We start from the raw sequence: 26,692 nt of genomic DNA, 5'->3' as shown, positions 1-26,692 counted from the left end.
ATAAAAAAAAGACCCTATATGGGTATGTCGGACGAACGCCAACGCCAAAAACAGTAGCAATAATAAACACAACACGCTCAAAAACCATCGGCATACCCGAGGGTTTCTCTGCGGTCATCGCAGATACGAGCATACTCCAAAAGCAAGCGATACACATAAACCTGCATATCTTCTTTGCGCAAGACCTTCTCCGCCCAGTTCTTACCGTCCAGAGCAATCTTGCGGGCCTTGGCATCGCGACCCTGCAGAAAATAGGCCATGATCCCATAGATATCCATGTACGTGGTGTCCATGGGGACGAAATGCACCCACGGGATCAGACGCGAGTCATGCCACTCGTTGTAGATGGTGGCCTTGATGGGCAGCGAGGTCGAGCGCAGGAACCCGCGGTAGCGACCACTGAACGAGTTGCCATCCAGGTCGGGCAGGTACTTGTAACCGTACATTTCTTTCATCGGCATGCCCGGTGTGACATTAAAGTATGGGTCCAGGTACGGGCAGTATGGGTTCTCGAAGACGTACGGGTCGCAGACTAGGTGTCCGAACCCGACATCGGCATATTGGCCGACGAACTGCGAGAGGAAGGTCTGGGTGCTGTTGAGACCATACTCGGTCTGGTTCGGGAGCTGGAAGTTGATCGCGGGCCCACCGTTGTCTTCGGCGCCTTGCACCGCCGTTGCGTTCACCATGGACAGGAACCGGTGTCGTTGGAACCCTTTCCAGGTGTGGGCTTTGGCGCGGCCGCCGGTGGCTGCACCGCGCCAGATCAGCTGGTTGTGTTTCTGTTCCCACGGGCCGCCGTGTTCGGCGTCGCCTCCGGAGTAGCGCTCATCATCGGCCCAATACATGGCCGGAGGAATGAGGATTTCATTATTGACGGATATCTTGGATCCACCGAAGAGTGGGAAAAGATTGTGGGAGGTCGAGATAGAGACCGGCTCAATAAAGGTTCCGTGTAGAGCCTGAAGTTCAGGACGGATACAAATGTCTTTGTTTAATGTAAAATTCTGGACATAGCCTTGATAGGACATGTGCTTGAAGTTATTGAGCTCGGGAGGCGGATTGGTGAAATTCATTTCGGGCATATTGCTTTGCCGAGACGGACTGCCTGGGGAACAACCGACTCGGGCGAGCTCCCAGTAGTTGCCGTGGATGAAGCCCGGGTCGAAGGGTGGGGCCTGTTGCAGATCTGTCGGCGAGAGTGTCACGTACTCGGAAACAACCTGCGGCGCTTCCAAGAGGTGTCGGCTGCTCTGTTCTTTTTGTATGTATTGGTTGATTTGTTCCCAGGGCACCACGAGGCGCGACTCATCCATCATGTTGATCGGCATGTCAAGATCGGGAAGGAACTCTTGGATGGACGACACCAACTCCTGCCATTCGCCTATCCACGGAGGATCCCCATCGGTTCGGCTCGTAGTGTGGTTGCGCACAATGATTCGGTCCACGAAGCTCTGAGCTTGTCGGCGCAGTTCACGGGGCTCGATGCCCCAGTACGGGGAGAGGTCATGGTATATTTGATCGAACAAGTTCTCGATAAGCAGGGCGTTTTTGGATTTGGCGAACTCGAACCATTCTGCGAATCCGGGCGGTGGGTGGCGACCTCGGCGGGTGCGATATCGTGTCGCGGCGGAGGCAACATCATGAGCCTCATTGGTGAGAAGAGTGTCCCATTCGTCCTGGGCAAAGTCGATCAAGGTATCGATGGGGTGATACGGAGGTGGCCGGGCCCAAAGACTGTGCACATCGGGAGAACGAGGATAAAGGTAAATTAGCCCGAATATCACAAATCCAAGAATCAGCAGGCGGGCCCTGGAGAAGGTTGCAGGGAAGGGCAGGGCCCTTAGGAAAGCAGGGAACATGCTGCCATGGAGCTGAAGAAGAGAGAAGAGTTGCAGGTTGATCGGCCTCCCCAGGGTCCACGCTGCTTGCGGTCGCGGGCCCTAAAGCCCAAAAGGGAAACCCCTTGACGCTTCACCCCACTGGGATCGGCAGTGATGATGGGCCAACGCTGAACAAGAAGTAGACGAATTTGTATGAACTTGTATAAACTGGCCAGCCAAGCCAAATCTGAACAGGGATTACCCACTATCTGTTTTGTTTCAGTCAAGTGCGATTGGCGAAACTCCACCATCTCGGCTCCCTAAATCAGCCCCTTGTTGCTAGCACGGACCATGGAAATTCCAGAAACCGTTGCTAGCAAGGGATGCCGGCTATTCCCGTCTCCACTCTATCGATATAGTATCTATGCTGTGTCTGTGTTATATGCCAAAGTTCTGGCGTGCTTCTTCACACTCGAGGCATCCCCTAATATATAGACCACAGATCTATTATTTTCTTTCAATAGATAGATCTCTTTGTGATGGTGTCACAAGCTATCATATTTCAGTATGAATTGAGAGGATTGATTTTTGTTGTGAGATGAATCTTGTAGATTTTGCTCAAGTGAATGAGTATAAAGGACAACATAGAGGATAGGCTCGATAGAATTAATGCTACACTTTCTGTGTCTCTACCTTCCCTTCTTCACTTTCTTCACCCTATTCATTGCTTCAATTTACGTTTCCCTCCTTCACCTTTATCTACTTTTCCCTTGCCCTCTCCCTTTACTATCCTCTCCTGTTCACTCTCTCATAGTCTTGGTGGTTTCTCAAAATGGCCAAGTGAGACTGTTTCTCCTCCCTCGGCTTTAGATGACAGACACACTGACGTTCATGGTCTGTATTTCAGTCCTAGCCAGGCACCAACTGACCCTGTTACTACCCCTAACGCCGTGGCCAGCGCAGAATTAGAGGTGCCTCCTGGTTCCTGGGCCACCCGAATCAAAAGCCTCAACTACGTCAAAGCTCGAGAGGGTGAATGGAAGACGCCTCTCCTGTGCTCTTTGTACGCACTTCCAGCTCAGCGCAAGCCTGTTATCCGCAGCAATATGCAATAGGACGGTGGAACCGAGGACCAAATGATCGGTGACCTAGTGCACAATGTCGAGTCCACCCTCGTCCAGGTTGTCGGCCAGGCAGCAGAGAGCCCATGCATTCCCTGCCGCCAATAAAAGGGCCCGTGGAATCAATGTGTCGTGGTAGACGGCTTGTCAACTCTGACCAGCTGTGCAAACTGCCACTGGCGTGCCAACAACATCTACTGTCAGTTTTCTGGCCACCTCGATCCAGGTTCTGCGCAGTCTACCACCACTGAGCCATCCCCGACCCTGTATGCTGGATTTACCAAGAAACACCAGGCTTACAAACAAATTACCAACAATCTAATGGAATCAACCGATGGTCGAGCTTCATTGGGGCCCGAGGCGGTGATCGACCCCCATGATCCCGAGGCTTCCCCGGATCGTCTACGGACCGCTATCCAGGACCTGACTGATTCATTTGAAGACCTGGCTGATACAATTCGAGAACTGACTACTCACGGAAGATCCCAGGAGCTTGAAGCTCAGCGCCTCCTACTGGCCATGATTGCTCTCCGTGCGATGCTGAGACGGGTAGATGAGGCCGATGCCCGAATTGAAGAGAGCTGAACGGAAGGATTTACTTCACACAACCGCTGATATACGGATCGTCTGCTTCAATTGAGAGAGCCAAAGAGCCAAACTTGGTCAACAGAAGTCTAATCTTACTTACTCTCAGGCCGCAACTTGGCATGAGACTAGCTTGTAAGGAATAGCCGTGCTCAATTAGTAGAATAAGTAGGATTAAACCGGCAGAGGTCTCGCGTTTGTCAGAACTGCCTTTTGTCCTCTATACATTCTTGTGGGAAGTAGATTTGTAGGAAATTGGTTGAAGGCGACATAGTCATGATCTCCTTTATACCAAAACCATCTGGATTTCGCTGTCCAGTGTATCTGTAGGTAATTGCCTTCAATCATCAAGAGTTATCTCTCGGGCTCTTATTCATCAATGTTTCCAAGGTTCTATCCACCGATGGATGCTCATGACTAAATCGGCCCTCCGATCGGACGTCCGAGGATCCACCACGGGCTCGGAGCACCAACCGCAATGAAGATGACGCGGAAATTGGCCCGACGCTATCTCGGTTTCTTTCTTTCTTTTTTCCCACTCATTTTGATGGGTGGACCAGCATGAACAGAAGGCTTTTCCGTCGGACTGCCGATGGCAACGCCCAACGGTCTTGCCGCCCCAATCGAGGCACAGTATCAGTCGCCGATGGCCAATGGCCTGCATCCTGAAATCCTGACCAAAAAATCCCTGATCGGCCTCATGACTCTTATATGAACTAGTTGATGTCTCGGAGAATTACTTTCTTTTCTCGGTTCCTCTTTTCACATTCAAACTCTGATCGTATTTCAAGAGAAAGTTTGGAGCCAAGCATTGCTCAGCAGGACGACAGACTTGCTTCGGAATGCTGTCGCTTGCTCCACATTGACATGGTCCCCAACATTCAAAGAGGATTTTGATTTCATCTCGCTTCAACGATGAATCGACAGCGAGCGGCCGAAAAGGCCTTGCATGACCAAACCAATATTCTTCCCTTTGGGCAACTCATGGTCGTCTTTTCCGGCCTGGCCATCTCGTTGTTGATCACCTTTGTGGACCAAAACGGGATCAGCGTCACGCTGCCAACAATTGCGCGCGAGCTTGGAGCCAAAAACACCATATCCTGGGCCGGGACCTCGTCGCTGATCGCCAACACCATGTTCACCGTGCTGTACGGCCGGTTGTCCGACATCTTCGGCCGGAAGATTGTCTACCTGTCAGCCTTAGTTCTGTTGTGCATTGCCGACCTTCTCTGCGGTCTATCCCAGAACCCGGCTATGTTCTATGTTTTCCGAGGTCTGGCCGGTGTCGCGGGAGGCGGCGTCACGTCGCTGACTATGATCATTGTGTCGGACGTCGTGACCCTGGAAAAGCGTGGCAAGTACCAGGGCGTGCTGGGTGCCTCGCTCGGCTTGGGGAATATCATGGGCCCGTTCGTTGCGTCGGCCTGGATTATGCGGTCGACCTGGCGTGGCTTCTTTTGGCTGATTTCCCCGCTGGCGGCGTGTTCTGCGGTTGTTGGGCATTTCCTCATCCCGAACAATGCCCGCAAGGATGGCTTTCGCAAGAACATCAGCCGTATTGACTGGTATGGTCTCTTTGCCTCGTCCGTGGGGATTATTTTTTTGTTGATCCCCATTTCCGGGGGCGGCTCATACTTCCCGTGGGAGTCGCCGATGGTGATCAGCATGCTGGTTATTGGCGGCTGCGCTTTTATTGCATTTTTCTTTATTGAGTGGAAAGTGGCGTCGCTGCCGATGCTACCAGGTACGTTTATGATGCTTCAAAGAGACAGCAGAAGGATTCTGAACTAACAGACAAACAGTGGTTTTCTTCAAGAACCGAGTCATCTCGACCCTTTTCCTACAAAGCTTTTTGCTAGGGGCAGTGTACCAGTCGTACCTCTACTACCTGCCTCTGTACTACCAGAATGCTCGTGGCTGGTCACCTATTGTGTCCGCGGCTTTGACTGCCCCCATGGTGGCATGCCAGTCGCTTGCATCCATTGCCTCTGGGCAGTATATCTCTCGGCGCAAACGCTACGGCGAAATCATCTGGGCAGGGTTTGGTTTCTGGACCTTGTACGTATTTTAAGCTACTTGGAGACATGTACAGTTGACATCTTGCTAATTATTTCGTTCACAGAGGCGCCGGCCTAATGCTTCTATTCGACCGCCACACACATCCAGCGGTTATTGCAGTCATAGTAGCCGTCTCCGGCGTGGGAATTGGCTTCACGTTCCAACCAACGCTCGTCGCACTGCAGGCGCATTGCACGAAATCGCAGCGCGCCGTGGTCATCTCCAACCGAAACTTCTTCCGCTGCATGGGCGGAGCCTGTGGCCTGGCTATCTCGGCCGCCGTCTTGCAAGCGACGCTGCGCTCCAATCTTCCTGCAAATTTCACCTACCTCACGCATTCGTCCTACTCTCTGCCTTCGCGGTCAAATCTTTCTGACACAGAGTGGGCTCAGATTCTATTATCGTACACCAAGGCCTCGCACGCGGTTTTCATTCTGCAGGTCCCTCTTATTGGGGCCTGTTTCCTTGCGTGTGTCTTCGTCCGCGATCGCGGTCTCGAACGGCCGAAGGAGCCCGAGGAAGTAGAGGAAGAAAAGAGAAGAGCCGTTGAAGCTGAACGGGATGCTGAGGCGGGTACTACTGAGCCGTGTCCCGAAGAATCGGAGAATCAAGTCCAGCATCAAGTAGAGAAACGCCCTTCTCAGTCGACGCTTGCCGAGTCGTCGATGCCACCGTCTCGTGCTGACCCGGGTTTTCTGGGTCCCGAAGAAATGGAGAAAGAAAAACATTAAAGGGGAGGATGTAGATGCTAGAAAGAGGGTTGTTGTCTATAATGTATTCCATGTCCCAGCATGGAGTGCCTCTTGTTGCATGAGCGGCGTTCGATACCACAGCATTTACATAGAGCATGAATAGAACTTCCATACTGAGATCCACACATTTTCTTTGTAATTCATATTTGATTCAGGTATTTTTGTGGACGAATATAGTTAGGCCAGCGAGACATCACTTGTCTCTTGGCACCCGCCACCCATCCCCAACTCTCCTCTTCACATCACCTTCCCCCACGTGGGTAGATATTCCACCAAAGATGAAATGAATTCTATCAGCAGCAAAATATAGTTTTGCAGGTCTCGCATCAAGATGTATCCGATGGGTCATAGTCCCGTGTCCTCCCGGCAGACAAGTCCCGTATCGCGGGATCACAATCCTCGGAAGCGCGGGAGGACGGCGTGCACTCGTTGCAAAACACGAAAGCAGAAAGTAAGTACCTTAAAGGCACCCACCAATGATGCTTGATTGTTAATAGGTTTGTCACAGTGCGATAATGAGTATCCGACCTGCTCCAACTGCAAGAAGGCAGGCGTCAGCTGTGACAAGTCCAGCGTGCGCGAGGACAATTACCGACATGATGAGTAAGTCTATCGGCTGGTCGTCTCACAGAATGAATGCTGATATTGTTAACAGATACACTCGTGCTCTCGAAGAACGAGTTGCGTTCCTAGAACGCAGACTGGGCCAATCTGGGGCCTCTACAGATGAAACTGGGCCCAGTACAACCACCGCAGCTTCATTTGGGTCTCCTTCAATGAAACGGGCCACACCGCAAATTGCTACCTCAGGGCTCGACAATAACCCCGTTGGCGAGATCGTGGGTCTCCTTGCCTTGAGTTCCTCCGAGGCGCCGGCCTACGTGGGCCCGAGCTCGGGTCTTTCGCTGGCCGCCAACTTAGGAGAGATGGTGCAGACCAGTGTATGGAATCAGTTCACTACTCGAATGCAACTCCAGTCTACCACTAGAGGTACTGCCACTCCCCAGACTCTTTCAGGGGCTGGCTCCGGCGCGTCACAACCTGGCAGTAATGCGCGCATGCGGGATCGGTCCATGCGAGTTGAAGAGCTCCTACCTGCCAACGTGGAGCCGCCAACGGACGAGATGGGATCTAAAATCATTGAGACGTATTTCAAAAGGCTTCACTCTCGGTATCCGTTCCTAGATCGCAGCCAAGTATGGCAGCTGCACCAGGAACGTTGGCGCTTAGCAAAGGCCAAGCGCGAAGAGCTGTCGCGGTCTGACCGGTTCGCTATTTTCAAGTTGAATTTGGTGTATGCCATCGGCGCGACGATGCTTCAGTTGGATGATAAATATGCATACACCGCGCCCGAGGTGAGAGGATCTTTCTATGGCAAGAACCTGACATGCATACTGACGCTCTCCTAGCGGTTCTACACCACTGCACTCCAGTATGTGTCCACGATGTGTGAAGCAAGGTCTATTGAAAACATCGAGGCCATGGTGCTTCTTGTCATTTATAATATCCGCACCGCGACCAGCCATGGGATGTGGTATATGATCGGACTTGCTATGCGTACAGCCATCGACCTGGGACTTCATCGCAAGGCGAATGAGATTGGTATGGATCCATTTACAGCGCAGATCAGACGCCGGCTATTCTGGACGGTCTATTACCTCGAGCGAATAGTGTCGATGTCTCTTGGTCGGCCATTCAGCATCTCCGACCGCCATATCGACCTCGATCTGCCCCAAGATGTGGACGACGACGTGCATGACCCAGCGCTGTTGACAGCTCCCCAAGATCCCAACCGTACAACATTGTTGACATTTGCCATTTATTTGTTTAAGCTCCGCCGACTCGACTCCCGCATCCAACACAAGATCTACCGCGCCGATCGACCCCTATCCTCTCTCCTCCCCAAAATGGACCCGCTCTACATGCAACTGGAGGAATGGAAAGAGTCCGCTATGCTGCGATTCAGCGGCCTCGAACTCGACTACCCGATGCTGCATTACAACCGGGCCGTACGGCTCCTAATCCAGCCCTTCCTGCCACTGCTCCCCATCACCGACCCCTATTATCACATCTGTCTGCGTGCAGCTGGGGAGATCTGTCAGTCTCACAAACGACTCCATCAGACCCTCGAGTACGGGCATTCCTTCCTGGCAGTGCAAACCGTATTCATGGCGGGAATCACATTGTTGTACGCACTTTGGACACACACAGATCAAGTATGGTCCGTCCGCATGAGCAACGACATCCGCGCCTGCTCGACAGTCCTCTTTGTCATGGGCGAGCGCGCCGCCTGGGTTAAGAAGTACCGTGACACCTTCGAGCTGCTGGTCAACGCCGCCATGGAGAAACTACAGGGCAACGAGACCGCCCGTACGGCCGGCATGGCCGAGCTGATGACTGCCCAGCACAACACTGCACATCTGACTACTCCCTCCACCGCTGCCATGTCGGGTCTCTCAAATGCTGCAGCCAGGTTTCCGTCGGTTAATGCCCCTGGTCTAGACCCTGATCCTGCGGGAGCGGCGACGCAGCCTTATGCCCCCGAGGACACGGATCATGCTGTACGCATGGCGCTGCAGCTGGCGCCGTGGATCGATCAGGATGAAAGTGATCCGTTGTGGATGCCTGATTTTGAGACGCTGGAGAATCTGTCGGGGACACTTTGGAGCCATGCTGACACGACGCTGTTTGATGCGTTGTAGTTGTCGTCTTGGAGATCTGGTTCCAAGTCAAAAACATCTCTTCTCGCCGTATAATTGAACCTCCATTTTAGATAGTGCTGCTGTCTCAAGGTGGCACATCGGCGAACCAGCTCGCCAAATCGGGCAGATCGAATTTCCCCAGAAATCCGAACTCCTCCTGCCCCAGACCCAGTTCATCCCAAGACATGAAGGGATTCACACTGGGACCTCCGGGGTCCGAATACTCTGGACTGGGGTCATCCGAGACAACATCAGCAGGCTGAGTCGCAAACCCAGGCCGACTCGAGTGACAACTCGTTCTCTGCTGTGACTGATTAGGAGCGGGGGCTGGATGATCAGAGCGAGAAGTCCCTGAACAGGAGTTAGTTCACTCGACGCATAAACAACGTCTGGGTTTGGAGGGTGTACAGACCAGAGTAATGCTGCGCGATATGCTGGTGCGTCACCTGCAGAAACTGCAGCGAGTTCCGAGCCGACAGGCTAAATGAAGCCATGTATCCTAGAATCTCTTCGCACTTGCGCCAGGTGTCGTCTACGGCGCGGATGTCGATTTGGTCGAGGATTGCTCGGCAGGAATATGACATGATCAGGATGAATCCTGCGGTCGATGTATCTGTCTTGTATTAGTTTTAGGGTTATACAGAGGTAGAAAGAGGTAGAATCCCAAAGCATACAAAACCCATTATACCACCACGCGTCAGTCGCCGTGGTTTGATATGTCATGTGAACAAGCGAAACCAGATCTACAGCCGCCATAACACAAGCAGCTGCACATTTCGAAGACACAGAGGAGTAGATGATATTCGGCTCGACGCGAGGCGAGCCGGGTCTGTCTCTAGAGTCGGGACCTGCCCGGCGCGAGGTGCTGATTCGTTCATTGGAACAGAGTTGGGAGAACATAGGGCGATATAGAAGAAGACGAAGATGAATGAACCTGGTTTACTTTAGAATGACTCCTTAGAAGCGGGGAGGCAAAGACAAATACCTCGCGCGTAGTACATTTTTCTGACGTTCAAAGATCGATCCTTGATGGCAGCCGGCACCGAGTCGCGGACGTGCGTTTGTCCAATTCAGCATGTGGGGAACACTCGCCTCGTATAGCGATAGCTTGTCATCGAGTTCCATGAGGACGTCCAGGCTGCCGGGTCTGGTTTCTCGCGGAGAGGTAGGACGGTTGCTGTTGGATCGGCTCTGCCAGGCATTGTAGATGTCCGACAGAATTGACTCGAGGATCTTGTATAGCTTTATGGTGGAGACGTAGAATGTCATGTATCCCAATCTGTGGTCGCAAGGCTGTCCACTCAGCGCGCAAGGGTCCTCGGATTTTGGCTCGGATCCCATTGCAGGTAACGGAACGGGAGAGATGTGGGAGGTCATGCTCGGCCGCCCAAATGTCATGCTCACGATCCTACCAGATGGTCAGATATGGAGCAATTCACTTTCTTCGCAGAGACATGGGTACAAACATATCCATAATGACACATCCATGCCAGGTGCGCCGCCGAATCTCCTTTTCAAGAGGCTTGATCGAGATCTGGGTTGCCGTCTCATGCAATCCCAGACCCTGGGCAACTCGACAAGCCACCCCAATCGAATTCCAACACCGATTCGGGTACGGGGTACTCTGCAAAAGAAGCGCAACAATCAAAAAAGTCTGCACGACGCCGATAGTCCCGATATCCAGCATATCGAGCCCAATAAACCGCTTCGAGCGAAGGAAGAAAGTATACGCCGTTGTCTCCCGTTCCGCAGCGGGAATATCCGAAAAATGGCACGCCAATCCAAAGATAGCATTCAGCGCACAATGAAAAACAATCGAGTCGGGACCGGAGTCATATGCGCCCCCGAGTCCGATATTGAGTTCGGGCAACCCGGGTTTGGGCCATTTGCTCGATCCCCAGAGGTTTTCATACGCCTGCTCGAAACTTGGTCGGTGGAAGAATGGGTACAGACAGTACACCCGGTCCCAGTAACATTCGAGCAGATGGTCAGCCAGGGGCCGTGGTGGAAGAGAGAAGTCGGCGAATTGGAAGTCCGAAGAGTCGGTCTTCAAGTCCTGCCACAGCCCTGTTTCGCTGCAGATGGGGTTGTTCTTGCTGCGTTGCAAGGCTTGCATGTACGAGCGCACGGGCATGGAGTATTTTGCTAGTCGCATGAACGATGCGGCGGAGGAGTTCCCGTAATACGGTTCTTGGGGTGAGTCTGTGCCCTCGCCGTCCTCGGCTACCGAGATTGCGCCCATTGCTGTGACATGGCCATGGGAGTTGAGCGAGGGGGACTGATAGGCGTTGGTAGTGCGGGACTGGGCGGGATTGTAGTGGACCAAATCACCACTATGTGGCTCTGCTCCTTCCGCGTGGGATCGAGATGAAAGAAACGACGGCCTACTCCTGTGTGCTGGGTAGGAGATTTGCGAAGGTGTTGCGGGCGATTGATCCTGTCCCGAGAGTCCAGGAGTCGAGCCCAAGCCGAGCAGACCTTCCACCGCAACAGAGGTTCTAGATTCTGCATCGCCGGCGTGGAGCGCGGCGGATTGCTCTTCCACATGGTCCAGTCCCGTTCCCCCTTCTTCGGGGTCATCCAAAGAAGCCGGGGGTATACCAACACCCCCTTGAGAACATGCTTCTTCAAGCTCTTGGATCCGATTGTGGAGGATCTTGAGATATTCATCGTTGCTGGCCGAACGGGCATTGTCCAGCTTGTACACACATCGGTCGATGGTATAGGAGCGCCGAGCGCAGGGCCCACAGATCGGCTTCTGGCCGTCGCATCGCACTTTCTTCTCACGGCACGCCTCACAAGCTAAAGCAATCTTGCGACGACGCGGATTTCCTCGCTTTGCGACGCCATTTCGAGGAGGCATTGCTGGACCTGCACGTTTGATGCAGAATCACACTTGGAGAACGCGATGCCCGGGAGAGACCCGATGCACGTGACATATACTCAGGGTGGATGTATGAGATCGGATGGGGGCGTCATGCGATGAGTGCAATCGTTAGTTCAATGAGATTCATCTCGGAAAACTTTACATGTCAATCATTAAATAGTGATTGGCGTGATGTTCACAGATACTCCACAGACCGAGTGAGTCGATGCTTGCGAGGGCTTCGGAACACACCCGGGCTCGGGTGCATTCCGGGATTGACGCAACAACACAGGATGATCGAAGAATCATAGCTGCCTGGATGACAAGCGAAAGATATTGTGCTCGTTGTGTTCTCCTACAAGTCTTTCACAGTCCTTCTACAACCTTCAGTCAGAAACCAGAAACCACTAACGACCAACCGCCAACCCGGCACCCTTGAACCTACAATGCAAACCGCCTACCAACCAGATATGTGATCCATACGTTACACGCCCTCGACCACCACCCGCAATTCTCGATGCAGAGTCAAGTCCAAACCAGGGACCACCAGTCCCGATCACAATATTCCAGTCCAAACACCAAAGCATGGCCCGCCCAAAGCGAGCTCCAGTGGGGAACCGACCCTAGCTTCGGATTCCACGGCTTCTCAAGCCCAATCGGCAGCTGGACAGAAGAGCGCATGGTGCAGAACCTGATGCGCAATCTAGCATGTATGTGCAGTGGGATCGACTTCGACGGCGCCAGCGAGCCAAGCCACTCAGCAGAACGAGTACCAGAAGACGTGCCGCAGTTTGTGAGCTTGGATCAATTGATGCTGCCCTCGTCCGAGCTGCAGAGTAGTAGCCCACAAAGCAGAATCAGCCAGGCACAACAAGAAACTACGATTCCCACTCCGGTATCGTCTTCATTGAGCCAACATACACTATCCTCTGATGGCCACAGTCCCGGTACCGATCGAACGAGTGATCGCGAAGCAGATGCCGCTACGCCGCCATCCAAAAAGAGGAAATGCATTCAGAAGTCTGGACAGGAAACGTGTCATTGTCGGTCTGAGAAGAGGCGGCGAGAGCTTGTTGGAAGGGGGTATCGGGATCTTTGTCAGGTTGTCCCCAGTTTGAGGATGCAGTCTTTTACGCGCAAGCACATTTTGAACGAGACGGCGGCGTTGATTGAGGAGCTTGTTGCGGGGAATGACGCTCTACAACGACAATTAGAACAGTTGGAAGAAAATAAGGAAGGAGATGAGGTCAATTGATTAAGTCCTATGTCTTTTAGATTGGATACCTGGTAGAAATAAAGATATTAGTCGGGCAAAAACGGGCATTGAACATATTTTAATGAATACGGGTATATAAACCTTGGATTAATCAAGATAAAATGAAATAATTGAATTATGTTTATATACTTCCAGAAACCAAGATATACTCCAAAAAAAAAAAAAAAAAAAAACACTCACAGAGCCGGAACATACGTCGCAATGCCCTTGGCCAGCCGATGAATCTGATTAGCATAGAATGTCTGCCAGTGAAAAGTCAGCAACCCGTAAACCTTTTCTTGAATATAAACATAAATCACGAAAGAACTCACGCTCTCCGCACCCCCGCCGACAATATTAAGCGGCAAAAACCGCGTAAAAAACGGTGGCGACACTTTATTCAGAGGCAACTGCGCCTTCTCATCCGGCACGCTCTCATCGAGCAGTAACTGCGGGAACCTCGCATCAATAGCAGCAGGCCGCCCAATGCCAATCAGATCACAGGCGTTATCATGAATCGCAGACTCCGCGCCCGCGCGCGTGCGGAACCCGCCCGTCAACATCAGCACCAGGCCCGGCAGCCGCCGGCGCACTTCCTTGGAGAATTCCAGGAAGAAGGCCTCGCGCGCGGCTGTACGCTCGGATTTGGTGGCTGGCGGGCTGGATTCGGGCCAGCCCATCATTTTGGGGTCTTCGTAGGTGCCGCCGCTGATTTCCATGAAGTCGATGCCTGCGTCGGCGAGCAGCTTGATCTGGGTCATGGTGTCTTCGAAGGTGGCGGAGCTGTGGTCTGCTGAGTTGAGTTTGATGCCGACGCAGAACTTGGCTGGGACGACTTTGCGGATCTCGGAGATGATTTCGAGGACGAAGCGAGCGCGTTTCTCGGGTGGGCCGCCGTACTCGTCTGTGCGGAGGTTTGTCTGGGGGGGTTAGTTTGAATGAAATCGATAAGAAGATTGAATAGAATTGGTGGATCGAGGGAAGAAATAGTATTCACCTTGCTGTTCAGGAATTGATCTGATGGAACATATCGTCAGTATAAATATCCCTGAATATCAAAGCAAAGAGCATCATACCAATCAAGTACCCATGCGCCCCATGCAGCTCAATCCCCGAAAACCCTGCATCCGCCATCAAACGCGCGCAATCCACAAACTGACGGATCACCCTCTCGATATCCGCGCGCGTCATCTCGCGCGGCGCCGTCCACGCCAGCGCGGCAACAAACCGCTGCAGCAGGCCATCGCCAAGTCGAACCGGCACCTCACTGGGAGCCAGAGTCTGAGCGAAGATGCCGCGGCGGCCCGCAACACGGAATGACTGGCGGCCGGGGTGGCAGAGCTGGGCGATGGCGGGTGTGCCGTGCTTCTGGCAGGTATCGGCGTACTTCTTCCACTGGGACACCAGGGCTGTGTCGCCGGTGTATTCGGCGTGCATGGCTGTGTCGTAGGGGCTGCCGAGGTGGTCGACGTCAATTTGGATGTTGCCTATGGGTGGCGTTAGCTTAAACATATATCATTGTTTTATTTGATTTGATTTGATTTGATTTGTGTTGCTTGCTGTGATAAGCAATGGTACTGACCGGTCAGGATACTGCCCCATCCGCCCTGCGCCCATTGTTCGTAGGCGTCGAGGAGGTTGTCGGTGGGGTGGTTCGTCTTGGCCATGAGCTCGGCCATAGCAGCCTGGCGAGGTGTAAGTATCCAGTGCATTTAGACATACTTCTGATGGACATACCTTGCTCAGTCGGTTGGGCAACACAAGACCGCAAGGAAGCTTGACCGGGTCTGCGAGTGGAGACGGCATGATGCGATAATGTCAATGGCAATACCTGTACAAAATATGGTGCTGATTCGATATGTCTCTAGATGCGAACAGAGACACGCAGCCCCTGAATCAATCGCAGGAGGTAGTGATATCAACTTGGCAACCGAGTCAGTCCTACATGAGAGGCGCATGAAATGAAATAAAAAAACACAACGCACAGCACTTACCAAGTATATTTCTAAATAAAACACAAAAGAAAAAAAAAAAAACGAAAGCACAGAAACGCCCTCATCGACATCAATTGAATACTTAACCACCCCCAAGCCCGCCACAAATTGAACCTCGGTCGAAACCTTCCCAAGGTTCACAGACACGCTTTAGTCATCGCGCGGAGGAATTAATCTCGCCGTTTCACGCGTCGATCCGGACTGGATGCAAATGAGGGGAAATACGCATCTTGAGACCGGTTGAGAACCAGTTTCTTCAGTTTTCCTCCCGCGAGAGAGAAAGGATCCGCTGCAGAATCGGAGGGATCAGTTCACCCGCGGGATCCACATGTGATGAAGGGAATGGAGCCCGAGTGTCCAAATGGAGCTATAGTTTCACGCAGAGAGAATGGGGAATTATCGAGCAGTTGATAGATTTGGAACCCTGCTTGGTTCCACTTCTTCGTGAATAGGGGGGTTAATCTGAGCTCAAGTGGTGACAAAGTTGGTGATCGATGGATTACCGAGGCCTTGTTGATGGTTGGTTCGGCAGACATTGTCTTGAGATATGATCAGCGAGAACATCTTTTAGGAGGGACACAGACCTTGGTATTGTCACTCTGGTGCGGTGAAGCAGAGACGTCGAATTAGACACCAGCCACACACGCCTATGAAGAGTCTGTACTACATGTACCTGGCGAGACCATAAATCCCCTCAAAAAGACAGTGTAAAAGTAGACAAATCCAATAGATTGTGATTATATCCTAATAAACCAAAATGCAGGCACTCAAAATGCGAGAACCATCAACAAAAAAAGTGGGTATTGAAAAGAAAAGAAAAGAAAGAAAAAAAAATCCGTATCCATCACAGAAGAACCACGCTCGAATCCAAGTACGAAACCAAAAAAAAAGACATGCGAAACCATCACGCAGAGATCCTAAACCACAATGGATTAGAACAGATGTTTGAGAATGCAGAAGCGCCAACAGCAATCCCGAGATATGTGGCAGAGCCAAATGACAAAAACATAGAAAAGGAATCATCGGCCTTACAGCTTCGATCCATTCAGGTCCTCCGAGGACCCGTTCAGGGCTGGAGACAACGAGCCCAGGCTGGACAGCAGGTGGCCGACCTCGCGCTCGAGGGCGCGGACCTCGGTGTGCGGGTCGTACATGCGGGCCTTGATCCAGTTGTCGAGGTCGGAGTCGGACATGGTGCGCAGGGCAGTCTCGCGGTCGACCTTGTCATCCTGGGCGGCACGCATGACCTTGCGGGTGACGACGATGCTGACCTCGCGGATGCGGGTGATGTCCGGGTACAGCAGGCCGCGCTCGATCTCCTCAGCGGTCAGGGCCTGCGACAGGGCGGCACCGGACGCGTAGATCATGTTGTCGGTGACACGCACGGCCTTGGACAGGATGCTGCCCAGCCCGATGCCGGGAAACACGTACATGTTGTTGCCCTGGCCCGGGTAGTAGGTGCGGGTCTCGCCGGTGGAGTTGGTGAACGACATGCTGGGGAACGGCGAGCCCGACGCGAAGAGGCAGCGGCCGTCGGTGTTGGTGACTGCGCTCTCGAAGTCGCACTCGGACTTGTGCGACGGGTTCGACAGCGGGAAGATGATCGGGGCGGTGTTCCAGTCGGCCATCTTGCGCAGGATCTCGGGCGTGAACACGCCGCCCAGCGTCGACAGACCCATCAGGATCGTCGGCTTGACGTGGTCGATGACCTCTTCCAGCGTCTTGTACTGCTCGCCGTTGTTGTCCTGGCGCGCAAAGTACACCTTGTGGTCCGCCAGCTTGTCGCCGCGGTCGGCCGTCACCAGGCCCTTGGTGTCGACCAGGTAGAAGCAGCCGCGGGCCTCGTCCTCGGTCATGCCCTCGCGCATGAAGAACTCGACAATCTGCTTGGCCACGCCGACACCGGCGCTGCCGGCGCCCAGGAACACCGCGCGGTGCTCCTTGCAGGGCAGGCCAGCCCGCTTGACAGCGTTGATCACACCACCCAGGATGACAGCGCCAGTGCCCTGGATGTCGTCATTGAAGCAGGTGTAGAGGTCCCGGTAGCGCTCCAGAGCAGGGAACGGGTTCTTGAAGTCCTCGAATTGGATGACAATACCAGGCCAGCGCTCAGTGAGAGCAGCCATCAGCTCGTCCATAAACTCCCGCTCCTCCTCGGGAGAGATCTTGCCCCGACGACTACCCATGTACAACGGGTCTTCCCGGAGGGTCTTGTTACCCGTACCCAGGTCCAGAGTCAGGGGCAGCGTGGCCTCGGGGCGGATACCCGCACAGGCCGTGTATAGGGCCAGCTTGCCAATGGGGATGCCCATACCGTTAATCCCCAGGTCACCCAACCCGAGGATGCGGGAGCCATCGGTGATACATGTGATCTCCACATTGGGCTGCGGCCAATTGGCGATCACGGCAGCTAAGTTTCCGCGATCTTCCCAGCTCAGGTACATGCCTGGAGATGAGTTAGCCCCGGTTCTATTTCGTTGCCGGTGCGGAGAGAAACTTACCTTCGGGCTGCTGGTAGATCTCCGACCACCGTTGGCAGGCCTCACCCACCACGGGAGTGTAGATCAGCGGCGTCAATTCCTGCAAGGATGTTAGCTCAACGTTTAATTTTCGTCTTTCCCCCGACTTTTCCCCCTCCAATCACATGGGGATCTGATCGACGTACTCTAAGATGGTCCGTCACCAAACGATAGAACAGGTGGACGTTGTTCTTGCGCAGGGTACTGAGGTAGAGGAACTTGTCGATGGGGGTGCTCTTCAGACCCAGTTGGGCCAGGCCTATTGTCCATCAGTATACGACCCAATTGCCAGACAATTTTTTTTTTTTTTTGAACTTCCATACATCGTGCCTTTTGCGTCTCGTATGACTCGGCGCGCGGGGGAGTCAGGCCGTAGGTGCGCAGGTACTTGCGGATGTAAGACGGGTTGGCGGTGTCATAGTTGGCATCCCTATGCGCGGAAAAAGGGTTAGCCGAGGAATTCATACAATCGATACAACCCATGCGACAATATTAGACATCAAGGGGTACTCACGACGGGGTGTTGGAGTGGTTCATAAACGGGGTCGCGTGGACCGGACGGCTTTGTTGTTGCGAAGGAAATCGAGCCATTGTGTCGGACTGAGAGCGAAGCAGCTTACTCGAGTTCGAGACGGACGAAGAATGATCCAAGGAGAAAAACGAGCTCGGAGCAGCTCTGGGTTTATGTACACAAGCTAGGCGACGAGTGGTCCCCTTTCGAGCGCACATCCACGACATCTTCCGACACGCAAGTACTACCAGACCAGAGAATTAACCGGGGCCGCGTGTCAAGCGGACGGGCTCGAGGACTAGGAAAAGAAGAGTCATGATTTGAGGTCGGGAAGAGTCGGGCAGGGTAGGGATTAGGGGGGGGGGGGGGCCCTCCAGGAGGAAGTGGATATGGTAGTTCGGTGGTGGCAGCGAACCGTTGCGCGCGGATGGAGTCTGGAACTCTGGATCCCTCACAAAGCTTAGATCCAGCAAGGATAGCTGTGGAGACACAGTGACGCCGACACTTGCGGAGATACACACCGCTGAGCGAACAAGAGGGATCTGACGGGGATTATGTCTCGAGCACTGGGAGCTACACCGTACACTTGAGTCCGACGAAAATGCAGGACACAGATGTACACGGTAAGCTGTCGAACGGGGGGGATTTCCCCAATTTTCCTGCATTTTTTGGCGTGTTTTGTGACTGGCTCTTGATGCCGGAGAGGGCCACAGGACTCCCGCCGAAGACCCACCGCTGCGAGCTTCCAGAGCCGCAGAGAGTGCCGAAGTGGAGTCAGTTGTCAAGGCTGACACCTAAATTCGGGGCAAAGAAGAAAAAGTCTTTCTGGAAGGATCCCGAAATGAGAATGGAGTCGGCCAGCGGAGTCTGCCGGGCGCCCAAACAAAAGGGAGGTCGGTCGGAGGCGATGAGACAAAGCGGTCTCAAATTGGCGTTGGCGATGACTCCATGCTGCCCTCTGAATGGCCTTGGCCGCCGAGTCACCAATTTTTCTTCTTTTCCAGCCCCCCCTGCGTGGTTTTCGTTTTTGCCCGACTTTCCTGTTTTCGAGTCGTGCTGGAGTGTATAAGTAGATGTGGTCATGAAGATTCGTCACGATTTTCGATGTTTTCCTACAGCACAATTCTGCTACGTCTATGAAGGCTTGGCTGTGGGGTTTCGCGTGGCAGAAACACTCGCATTATTCAGGAAGTATTAATAGACTTCAGATCTATTTTCTTGGTTCTGGTATAGCTTTAGGGTTGGGAGTGCCCTGGCACCAAGCCATATGTTCTATTTATATACGTTGGTCCTTGAATATTAACCATCATGATTTGATTCCATGTCTGCGAAAGAATAAAGAATAAAGAATACATGAGTACAATGGTGCTGCAATGTCAATCTTCTTTTCTTCCTTTTTCTTTCTTGGTTCTAGGATACCTTGCAGTCTATTTTCCTGGTTCCCCTTGATCATGTATAGCATATATCCTTATTGCTGTCAAGACTGAATCTTGTCATACAGTGTCTTCATAATTCCACGCATCATCGATGATGTAAACGACTGGGTCTCTGCCGAGTATCGTGATCATTCCATCGTAGGGTGGGTCAGGTGGGAATGGCTTCATGCCCCACCATCTCTATAGACCCTTTACATTTAGTTAAGTAGTGAGGCGATAACGAAGGGTTAAACAAGATATATCGAATTGGCGTGCTATTTCGCGAATTAAAGGGATTTTATGCTTCTGGATAGCGTCGATAGCTAATAAGACCCTATCTTCTTACTCGATAGAATCTCTAGCTTGTTGAGAGCGAATTAGTGGCATAGTAGCTAGTTAAAAGTAGGAGGTTCGCGAAGATAGCGCGATTTCGGTTAGATAGGCCACTCGCTTACCGGTTACGCTAGCTTTCTTCTACTATCGCCGTCATTCTTCTTCCTTCCCTTGCCCTTATTAACCTCAAAGTATAGACCATTCTTTCTTCTCTTTAGCACTATTCCAGAATATTTCTGTGGCCCCTACCGAGCTTTACAAACATGCTCCTAGCAATAGCTACTAACTACCGAGCTAATCGGAAGACCAGGTATACCCTGAACTCAGAGTGGATGTTTTTAAAAGCCTAATTCACGGTACGAATATGTTGGATATTCTATATACCCTATTTGATATCACGATAAACCCACTATTCTAACACCTCGGGAAATTTCTATACCCTACGACCTTAATTCATGATCCAATTCTTAAAGACAATATGCATACTTTTTGGCCCTTTATTTAACCGACTTGTTAATCTCCATGCAGAGTTTGAGAAATGCGATGTGATATTGCTCCTCTATAGCCCGTGGTTATCTTCACCCTCCAACTGCTACGACCGAGTGTCATTCGCTGTAAGTGGCCAATCCAGAGCTTTCCCTAGCGCTGATCGGAATTTGCAGGGATTAGTATTTAGAGGAAGTTGAGCAATAAATAGAAAGATAGAAATAGCAAACATCCATAGACTGGCGGTTGTGTGTAAATATCCAGGCAGCCAGAGTGACATGGTGATGACGAAGTTGTCGTCATTCTGCCAAGCGTGTCACTCGCAACGCTGTCCGGATATCCCTGCGAACAGAAAAACCCGACCCACGCCCAAGTGCCCCCGATTGTTCTTTCTTTTGATATTTTCGGGTCCAGAACTTCTTCACTATGCCCGACGAGACCGAACCCCTGCTCCCTCGCTACGAGGATGACACCCCACGCCAGCGTCAGCTCCATGAGAAGCTCCACTCCTACCAGATGGTCCGCGCCCTCTCAGAGGGATACATGCCATCAACCGAGCAGACCATTGCCAACCTCCGCACCTTACTCGCATCCGATGTCCTCAGCATCCGCAATCAAGACATCGGCAGTGCCGGGCGCCAGCTAGTCCGGGACTGCCGGCTAGGGATCCAGGTGGTCATTGAGGTTCTGCAGGAGAAGAACGGCCAAGATCAGCTGCAGGAGTTCTTGTGGCATCTGTCGCGCTCTCGCATGGCACTGGATCGCTCGAAGCTCTCGCAGCAGGCCGGCCAGGTGAAGGCTCGAAGCGATGTCACAGCCGGTGGGTCTCGCTGCGTCGTCTTAATCTAGATTTCTTGGCGTTGAGAGTGGTTGTGCTGATCCTTTATGCCCTGCTCATAGCTTATGATAGCTTTCGAACGGTTGGGGGCTTGCTGCTCACCAATGCTGACTTTCGTCTCTTCGTCGATGATGTCGCTACTGTTGGCCGCCAGATCTTTTCCGAAACGGCCGCGTCGCTGTCCGAGACCTCGAAACAGGTCGCGGAACAGGTCAGGCCGTCCGCGCAAGAACAACAATCTCTTCAAGGACCAGGGGCTGATGAGGGAAAGGCTCAATCGGGAGAGGACTTGAAGAACGAAGCCGTCAATGTGGCTGATGTGACTGGCAAGGGAGTCGCTCGCACCGGCCAGGAAGCCGTTGAGAGTGCTCGGGAGCATCTCTCGGGACCGGAGAGAGATACATTATTAAATCGGTTGAAACAGACAATCCAGAAACTACGGCAGCGGTCGGATTACTCGGACTCGGTGTCAACCATTGCGCAGTTAATCCAGCGCTACGCCAAGCTCTACGCGAGTGCCGTCGAGGAAACGGCTTCTGTTGCCCAGGGAGACATCGACATCAATACAGACCTCAAGCAGGCGACGGATCAGTTCTGGGGCTTGCTGCGGTCGTTTGGTCGCGCTGAGGAGTGGGACTGGCTTCAACAGAACTTCCACGATGTCTTGCGCCACGCAAATCAAGACCCTGAGTTTGAGCAGCTGATGGGCGACGTGGGCAACTCCCTTCAAGATATGCTCACCGACCCTAGCTTTTTTGACGCCGCTCCCCAAAAGCTTGAAGAGCTCAAAGAAAAGTCCGAGAAATTGGGCTCCGAAACAACTTTACGCAAAGACGTGGACAAGTTACTGGCCCAAGCTAAGCGCACGCTCCGGACCGTGCCTGATGACCCTGCAGTATCTAAAGTTGTCAACGCCACCAAGAAGCTCCATCAAGATGTGTGGAATGCCTACGGCGACCGCAAGTCTGACCTTCCCTCGGATCTGCTCAACGTCTTTCTTCCAGTTGTCTTGAGAAACATTCAATACATCCCGATCCCACGTTTGGAGATCGCCGCCCCAGAAATGGACTTGTTGGTCGAGAGCCTAGTATTACAGCCGGGTCACACAGTCCACTTCTCCTCGTTTCTTCCCCACCGCATGCATCTTGCAACTCGCAATGACATCGATGTTGTGAAGAAACACGCCAAGCGCACCGAGACTGCCATCAAAACCGCGTTTACGGTGACCGTCCAGGGCCTGAATATCAGCGCTGAGGACTTTGGGTATTGGTTCCGCACGCACACAGGCCTTTTCTTCCACTTAAGGGATGAAGGTATCGGCAGTTTCTATCTCGACCAACGCGGCATCGACATCTCTCTTGATGTGGAGGTAGGCCGAGACCGGCTAGAGCAGATTTTCGCGCTGCGCGGCGTGCGAGTGCGCATCCACAAGCTCGATTATAAGCTCCAGCGTAGCAAGTGGAAGTTCCTTCTGTGGCTCACCCGGCCCTTCCTGAAACATCTCATCCGGCGTGTGCTGGAGAAGAAGATCGCCGAGGAGATTGTTGCCGCTGCTGTGGCACTGAATCGCGAGCTGGTCTTTGCGCGCGAACGCCTACGCGCTGCTCGCATCGCTAATCCGCAGGACTTGGCCACTTTTGTGCGCGCGGTGCTCGCACGCCTGAAACCACCCAGTGGCGATGTCGAGACCCATGTTAGTCTCAATGCACCCAAGAGCAGTGTCTTCCAGGGTATCTATGCCCCTGGCAGTGTTGTCAAGACGTGGCAGGAGGAGGCCTCTCGTGCTCAGGAGGCTATCGAGGACGGCGACGAAACTGGTGGTTTGGGCCATACGTGGCGCAACGATATTTTTGATGTTGCTGGAACACGCTGAAACTTTTATCTCTTCAGTTTGAGATGCTTATGGATCTTGTCTTTTTTTTTTTTAATGACTTAATGACGGAGTCGAATCTGCTTCAGCTCGGATGGCTTGCAATGGCGCACCTACGACCAGGAGGTTAGGGTATCAGGATTGTTTCACTTCTAACCATGCCAAGTTACCTAATGAAATATTTTGATCTTTCTTTAACTTAAAGGAATGGCATGCCACGTTAAACTACAGACAAAAGCGAACCCTTGTATAGGCCACGTGACCGGTCGAATGTTATTCCAGGGGCCACCTAAGTAGATCGCGACGGGCGTATGATGTGGCCCGTTCAGTATTGACACTGTCCTCAAAAGTCTTGCTCCACCTGGAGACAATTGTGCAGGACACCCACATACCACTGGCTCCATGTCTATGAGCTAATCCATTCTCTCCTATCTTGAAATCGCCCCGATAAGCTTCTGTCCCTTCCAGGACCGAAGCGGACGGCGCCAACGGGCACTCCGGCGTGCGCACAACGTCAATTATTCGATACTCGGGGGCAGTCCCTGCATGAGCCGTTCCTGCAGAATTATTTTGTGTACATTGTGACTTCAGGATGCAGTTGCTCCGGTTCTGGGCCGCGCTAGCGGTGGTGTTGTTCTCGGTGGTTGTGCTGGCAGCAGAAGATTATTACAAGATCCTGGGGCTGGACAAGTCGTCGTCGGAGAAGGATGTTAAACGGGCGTATCGCACTATGAGCAAGAAATACCACCCGGACAAGAACCCGTGAGTTTGCCATTTCCTCGGTCGATTGAGACCATACCATACTAGAGGCTATTGTCTATATTTCGAGCTCTATGTGCGTGCCAATTACTAATGCTGTGCGATGTTTTGAATAGTGGTGATGAGTCGGCCCGAGAGAAATTCGTTGAAATTGCAGACGCCTACGACGTCCTGTCGACCTCGACCCTGCGCAAGATCTACGACCAGCACGGGCACGCGGGCGTCGAGCAGCACCGGAAGGGAGGCAGCGCCGGCGGGCACGCCCACGACCCGTTTGATCTCTTCTCGCGGTTTTTCGGCGGTGGTGGTCACTCTGGACATGCGCCGGGCCACCGCCGCGGACCAGACATGGAGGTGCGGGCGGGGCTGCCGCTACGCGACTTCTACGTGGGCCGGGAGATGACGTTTCTGGTGGAAAAGCAGCAGATCTGTGATGCGTGCGAGGGGACGGGGTCCAAGGACCACGAAGTGATTACGTGCGACCGGTGTGGTGGCCACGGCATGGTGATCCAGAAACATATGCTGGCGCCAGGCATGTTCCAGCAGGTCCAGATGGCGTGCGACCGCTGTGGCGGGCGCGGTCAGCAAATTAAGAACCCGTGCCCTGTGTGTGCAGGGAAGCGCGTGGTGAAGAAGGAGATCGAGACCACGGCCGACATTGAGCCCGGCATGGGCAAGGGCACGCAGCTGGTCTTTGAGAACGAGGCCGACGAGAGCCCCGACTGGGTAGCGGGAGATTTGGTCGTCACACTGGACGAGAAAGCGCCCGAGCTTGCCTCCGAAGACGATGATGATAACTACCGCACCGACGGCACGTTCTTCCGCCGCAAGGGCAAGGATCTGTTCTGGAAGGAGTCTCTGTCGCTGCGCGAGGCCTGGATGGGCGACTGGTCGCGAAACCTCACCCATCTCGACGGCCATATTGTCCGTCTCGGCCGCGCCCGCGGGGAGGTCGTCCAGCCTCTGTCTGTTGAGACTGTCGCTGGCGAGGGCATGCCGCATTACTCCGGCGCCGATCTGCATGAGCAACCCGAGGACGAGGACGTGTCGCACGGTAACCTCTACATCGAGTACACGGTCGTACTGCCCGACCAGATGGAGAGCGGGATGGAGAAGGAGTTCTTTGCCCTGTGGCAGAAGTGGCGCAACAAGGTCGGCGTCGATCTGGCTACCGATAGCGGCCGGCCGATGCCTCCGCCGGCGGAGGAGGCCAAGGACGAGCTGTGATTTGTGTCTGTTCTCCTGTCTATTGTATATTGTATCCGCTGTTTTGTCATAGAGGTGTTGACTTGGGTCTCCGCTAGAATAGACCTGTTTCTGTGTCTGTGGTTGTACTTATCTGGTGTACAGTAATTTCTAAAACGAAAATTGTACAACGGTTCAGCACAGTTGCAATCTTCATTCCTGCATTTACACCAAGTGTATTTTGGTAGGGAAGAATCCACGGACCTACATCCCTGATGCGATGACCTATTTCCTGTCAGGGAAAAGATGGTAAATCACGTGATGGCAGAACCACACCGCCTCGATAACAGCGAATTTTTGTTATCGCGGTACCTCGACTTTTGCTCTGCCGTACGAGGGCATTCTCGTTCCCCAGCCGTTGTTACAATTTGCAAGTTCTGCGAAGAAACACCCGAGACTTTACCAAAGCCATCACTGACCAACCGCCAAAATGGTCCGCCAACTCAAGCACCATGAGAAGAAGTACGTGCACCAGACTGAAGCTTCACCAACATCGATATAAGTCCATGCATATATGATGTACCCGAAGAATCTAACTCTTTTTTTTAATAGACTCCTCCGCAAGGTCGACTTCCACACCTACAAATCCGACGGCAACCACCGCGAGCACCAGATCCGCCAACGCTACCTGCTGCAAGACCCAATGGACTACCGCAAATACAACGCACTGTGCGGCTCGCTGCGCCAGCTCGCGCACAAGCTCTCGGAACTGGACCCGGAGTCCGACGCCCTGCGCAAGAAGATTGAGTCCGAGCTGCTCGAGAAGCTGTGGCGCATGGGCATCCTCAAGCAGTCGCGCGAGCAGGGTGCGGCGCTGTCGCGTGTCGAGCGTGAGGTTACGGTGTCGGCGTTTTGTCGGCGGCGGTTGGCAGTTTTGATGGTGCGGACGGGGATGGTGGAGACTATTAAGGCTGTGAGTTTTCCTTACCCACATGAGACAGAAGCCGTGTCAAGCGTGGCCGCAGTTCTCTTGCTCTACATTGCATAATATATACATATAAAAGTATATGTATATTTGGGTTGTGTGAAGGCATAGCTAATGATTGTATAGGCCGCCACCTTCATCGAACAGGGCCACGTCCGCGTCGGCACCGAGGTCGTCACGGACCCGGCGTACCTGGTCACCCGTAACATGGAGGATTTTGTTACCTGGGTCGATTCCAGCAAAATCAAGCGCAATATTATGCGCTACCGCGAGAAGCTGGACGACTTCGATCTGTTGTAATGGAAATCCCGAGGGTTGGATTGGGATATTCGAAAAGCTTTTCTTTTGCTGCTTGTTTTCTTTGATATACCCGTGTCATGCATTGCGAAAGATTTCAGGGTGGCGTTTGGATTCGCTTGTTGACATATGACATGTTATGATCGGTTGTGATAAAAGTTCTACTTGAGTTAAGACCTTCCAGTCTACTTCTACGTCTCTAGCAGCACAGCTGAAAAATTACTAGATAGTGCCTATGTTGAGAAATGTCGATTGATTAGAGTATTATTTTTGAAAAAAAGTTCCTTCACCGAGCTTCTTTCTTGCCACAGGCGAGGAAATGAAAATGAGCGTGATTA

General features: G+C 52.8%; 11 protein-coding genes across 11 annotated transcripts; 7 read left to right on the top strand and 4 right to left on the bottom strand.

Moving 5' to 3' along the window:
- Positions 1 to 77: 77 nt before the first annotated feature.
- Positions 78 to 1,862, bottom strand: NUU61_008794 (Lipopolysaccharide-modifying protein; the record flags this gene model as incomplete). The annotated part of the gene is made up of 1 exon (XM_056659319.1): positions 78 to 1,862. One exon carries the CDS (start codon positions 1,860 to 1,862, stop codon positions 78 to 80), a length of 1,785 nt encoding a protein of 594 aa, XP_056507612.1.
- A 793-nt stretch (positions 1,863 to 2,655) lies between these two features.
- On the top strand, positions 2,656 to 2,938 carry NUU61_008793 (uncharacterized protein; the record flags this gene model as incomplete). The annotated part of the gene is made up of 2 exons (XM_056659318.1): positions 2,656 to 2,663; positions 2,731 to 2,938. The coding sequence occupies 2 exons, from the start codon at positions 2,656 to 2,658 to the stop codon at positions 2,936 to 2,938; spliced, it is 216 nt and encodes a 71-aa protein (XP_056507611.1).
- Positions 2,939 to 3,265: 327 nt separating this feature from the next.
- NUU61_008792 (uncharacterized protein) lies at positions 3,266 to 3,529 on the top strand (the record flags this gene model as incomplete). The annotated part of the gene is made up of 1 exon (XM_056659317.1): positions 3,266 to 3,529. One exon carries the CDS (start codon positions 3,266 to 3,268, stop codon positions 3,527 to 3,529), a length of 264 nt encoding a protein of 87 aa, XP_056507610.1.
- A 915-nt stretch (positions 3,530 to 4,444) lies between these two features.
- NUU61_008791 (MFS transporter) lies at positions 4,445 to 9,041 on the top strand (the record flags this gene model as incomplete). Its single annotated transcript, XM_056659316.1, has 7 exons — positions 4,445 to 5,273; positions 5,332 to 5,587; positions 5,652 to 6,277; positions 6,710 to 6,790; positions 6,837 to 6,942; positions 6,995 to 7,694; positions 7,749 to 9,041. 7 exons carry the CDS (start codon positions 4,445 to 4,447, stop codon positions 9,039 to 9,041), a joined length of 3,891 nt encoding a protein of 1,296 aa, XP_056507609.1.
- Positions 9,042 to 9,126: 85 nt separating this feature from the next.
- Positions 9,127 to 11,904, bottom strand: NUU61_008790 (uncharacterized protein; the record flags this gene model as incomplete). The annotated part of the gene is made up of 5 exons (XM_056659315.1): positions 9,127 to 9,392; positions 9,454 to 9,654; positions 9,716 to 9,975; positions 10,027 to 10,449; positions 10,508 to 11,904. The coding sequence occupies 5 exons, from the start codon at positions 11,902 to 11,904 to the stop codon at positions 9,127 to 9,129; spliced, it is 2,547 nt and encodes an 848-aa protein (XP_056507608.1).
- Positions 11,905 to 12,424: 520 nt separating this feature from the next.
- On the top strand, positions 12,425 to 13,162 carry NUU61_008789 (basic helix-loop-helix domain-containing protein; the record flags this gene model as incomplete). Its single annotated transcript, XM_056659314.1, has 1 exon — positions 12,425 to 13,162. The coding sequence occupies one exon, from the start codon at positions 12,425 to 12,427 to the stop codon at positions 13,160 to 13,162; it is 738 nt and encodes a 245-aa protein (XP_056507607.1).
- Positions 13,163 to 13,359: 197 nt separating this feature from the next.
- On the bottom strand, positions 13,360 to 14,968 carry NUU61_008788 (NADH:flavin oxidoreductase/NADH oxidase family protein; the record flags this gene model as incomplete). Its single annotated transcript, XM_056659313.1, has 6 exons — positions 13,360 to 13,425; positions 13,495 to 14,082; positions 14,160 to 14,179; positions 14,239 to 14,649; positions 14,745 to 14,847; positions 14,900 to 14,968. The coding sequence occupies 6 exons, from the start codon at positions 14,966 to 14,968 to the stop codon at positions 13,360 to 13,362; spliced, it is 1,257 nt and encodes a 418-aa protein (XP_056507606.1).
- A 1,216-nt stretch (positions 14,969 to 16,184) lies between these two features.
- On the bottom strand, positions 16,185 to 18,413 carry NUU61_008787 (NADP-dependent malic enzyme; the record flags this gene model as incomplete). Its single annotated transcript, XM_056659312.1, has 5 exons — positions 16,185 to 17,602; positions 17,658 to 17,736; positions 17,822 to 17,934; positions 17,999 to 18,105; positions 18,190 to 18,413. The coding sequence occupies 5 exons, from the start codon at positions 18,411 to 18,413 to the stop codon at positions 16,185 to 16,187; spliced, it is 1,941 nt and encodes a 646-aa protein (XP_056507605.1).
- Positions 18,414 to 20,846: 2,433 nt separating this feature from the next.
- NUU61_008786 (uncharacterized protein) lies at positions 20,847 to 23,131 on the top strand (the record flags this gene model as incomplete). The annotated part of the gene is made up of 2 exons (XM_056659311.1): positions 20,847 to 21,240; positions 21,321 to 23,131. The coding sequence occupies 2 exons, from the start codon at positions 20,847 to 20,849 to the stop codon at positions 23,129 to 23,131; spliced, it is 2,205 nt and encodes a 734-aa protein (XP_056507604.1).
- A 589-nt stretch (positions 23,132 to 23,720) lies between these two features.
- Positions 23,721 to 25,114, top strand: NUU61_008785 (uncharacterized protein; the record flags this gene model as incomplete). The annotated part of the gene is made up of 2 exons (XM_056659310.1): positions 23,721 to 23,890; positions 24,004 to 25,114. The coding sequence occupies 2 exons, from the start codon at positions 23,721 to 23,723 to the stop codon at positions 25,112 to 25,114; spliced, it is 1,281 nt and encodes a 426-aa protein (XP_056507603.1).
- A 448-nt stretch (positions 25,115 to 25,562) lies between these two features.
- NUU61_008784 (snoRNA-binding rRNA-processing protein IMP3) lies at positions 25,563 to 26,357 on the top strand (the record flags this gene model as incomplete). The annotated part of the gene is made up of 3 exons (XM_056659309.1): positions 25,563 to 25,594; positions 25,685 to 26,045; positions 26,184 to 26,357. 3 exons carry the CDS (start codon positions 25,563 to 25,565, stop codon positions 26,355 to 26,357), a joined length of 567 nt encoding a protein of 188 aa, XP_056507602.1.
- Between the last annotated feature and the right edge of the window lie 335 nt (positions 26,358 to 26,692).

The sequence above is a fragment of the Penicillium alfredii genome (genome assembly GCF_028826965.1).
Source record: "Penicillium alfredii strain IBT 34128 chromosome Unknown utg000011l_segment0_segment0, whole genome shotgun sequence".
NCBI classification, from domain to species: domain Eukaryota; kingdom Fungi; phylum Ascomycota; class Eurotiomycetes; order Eurotiales; family Aspergillaceae; genus Penicillium; species Penicillium alfredii.
This window is presented reverse-complemented; position numbering and strand designations above follow the sequence as displayed.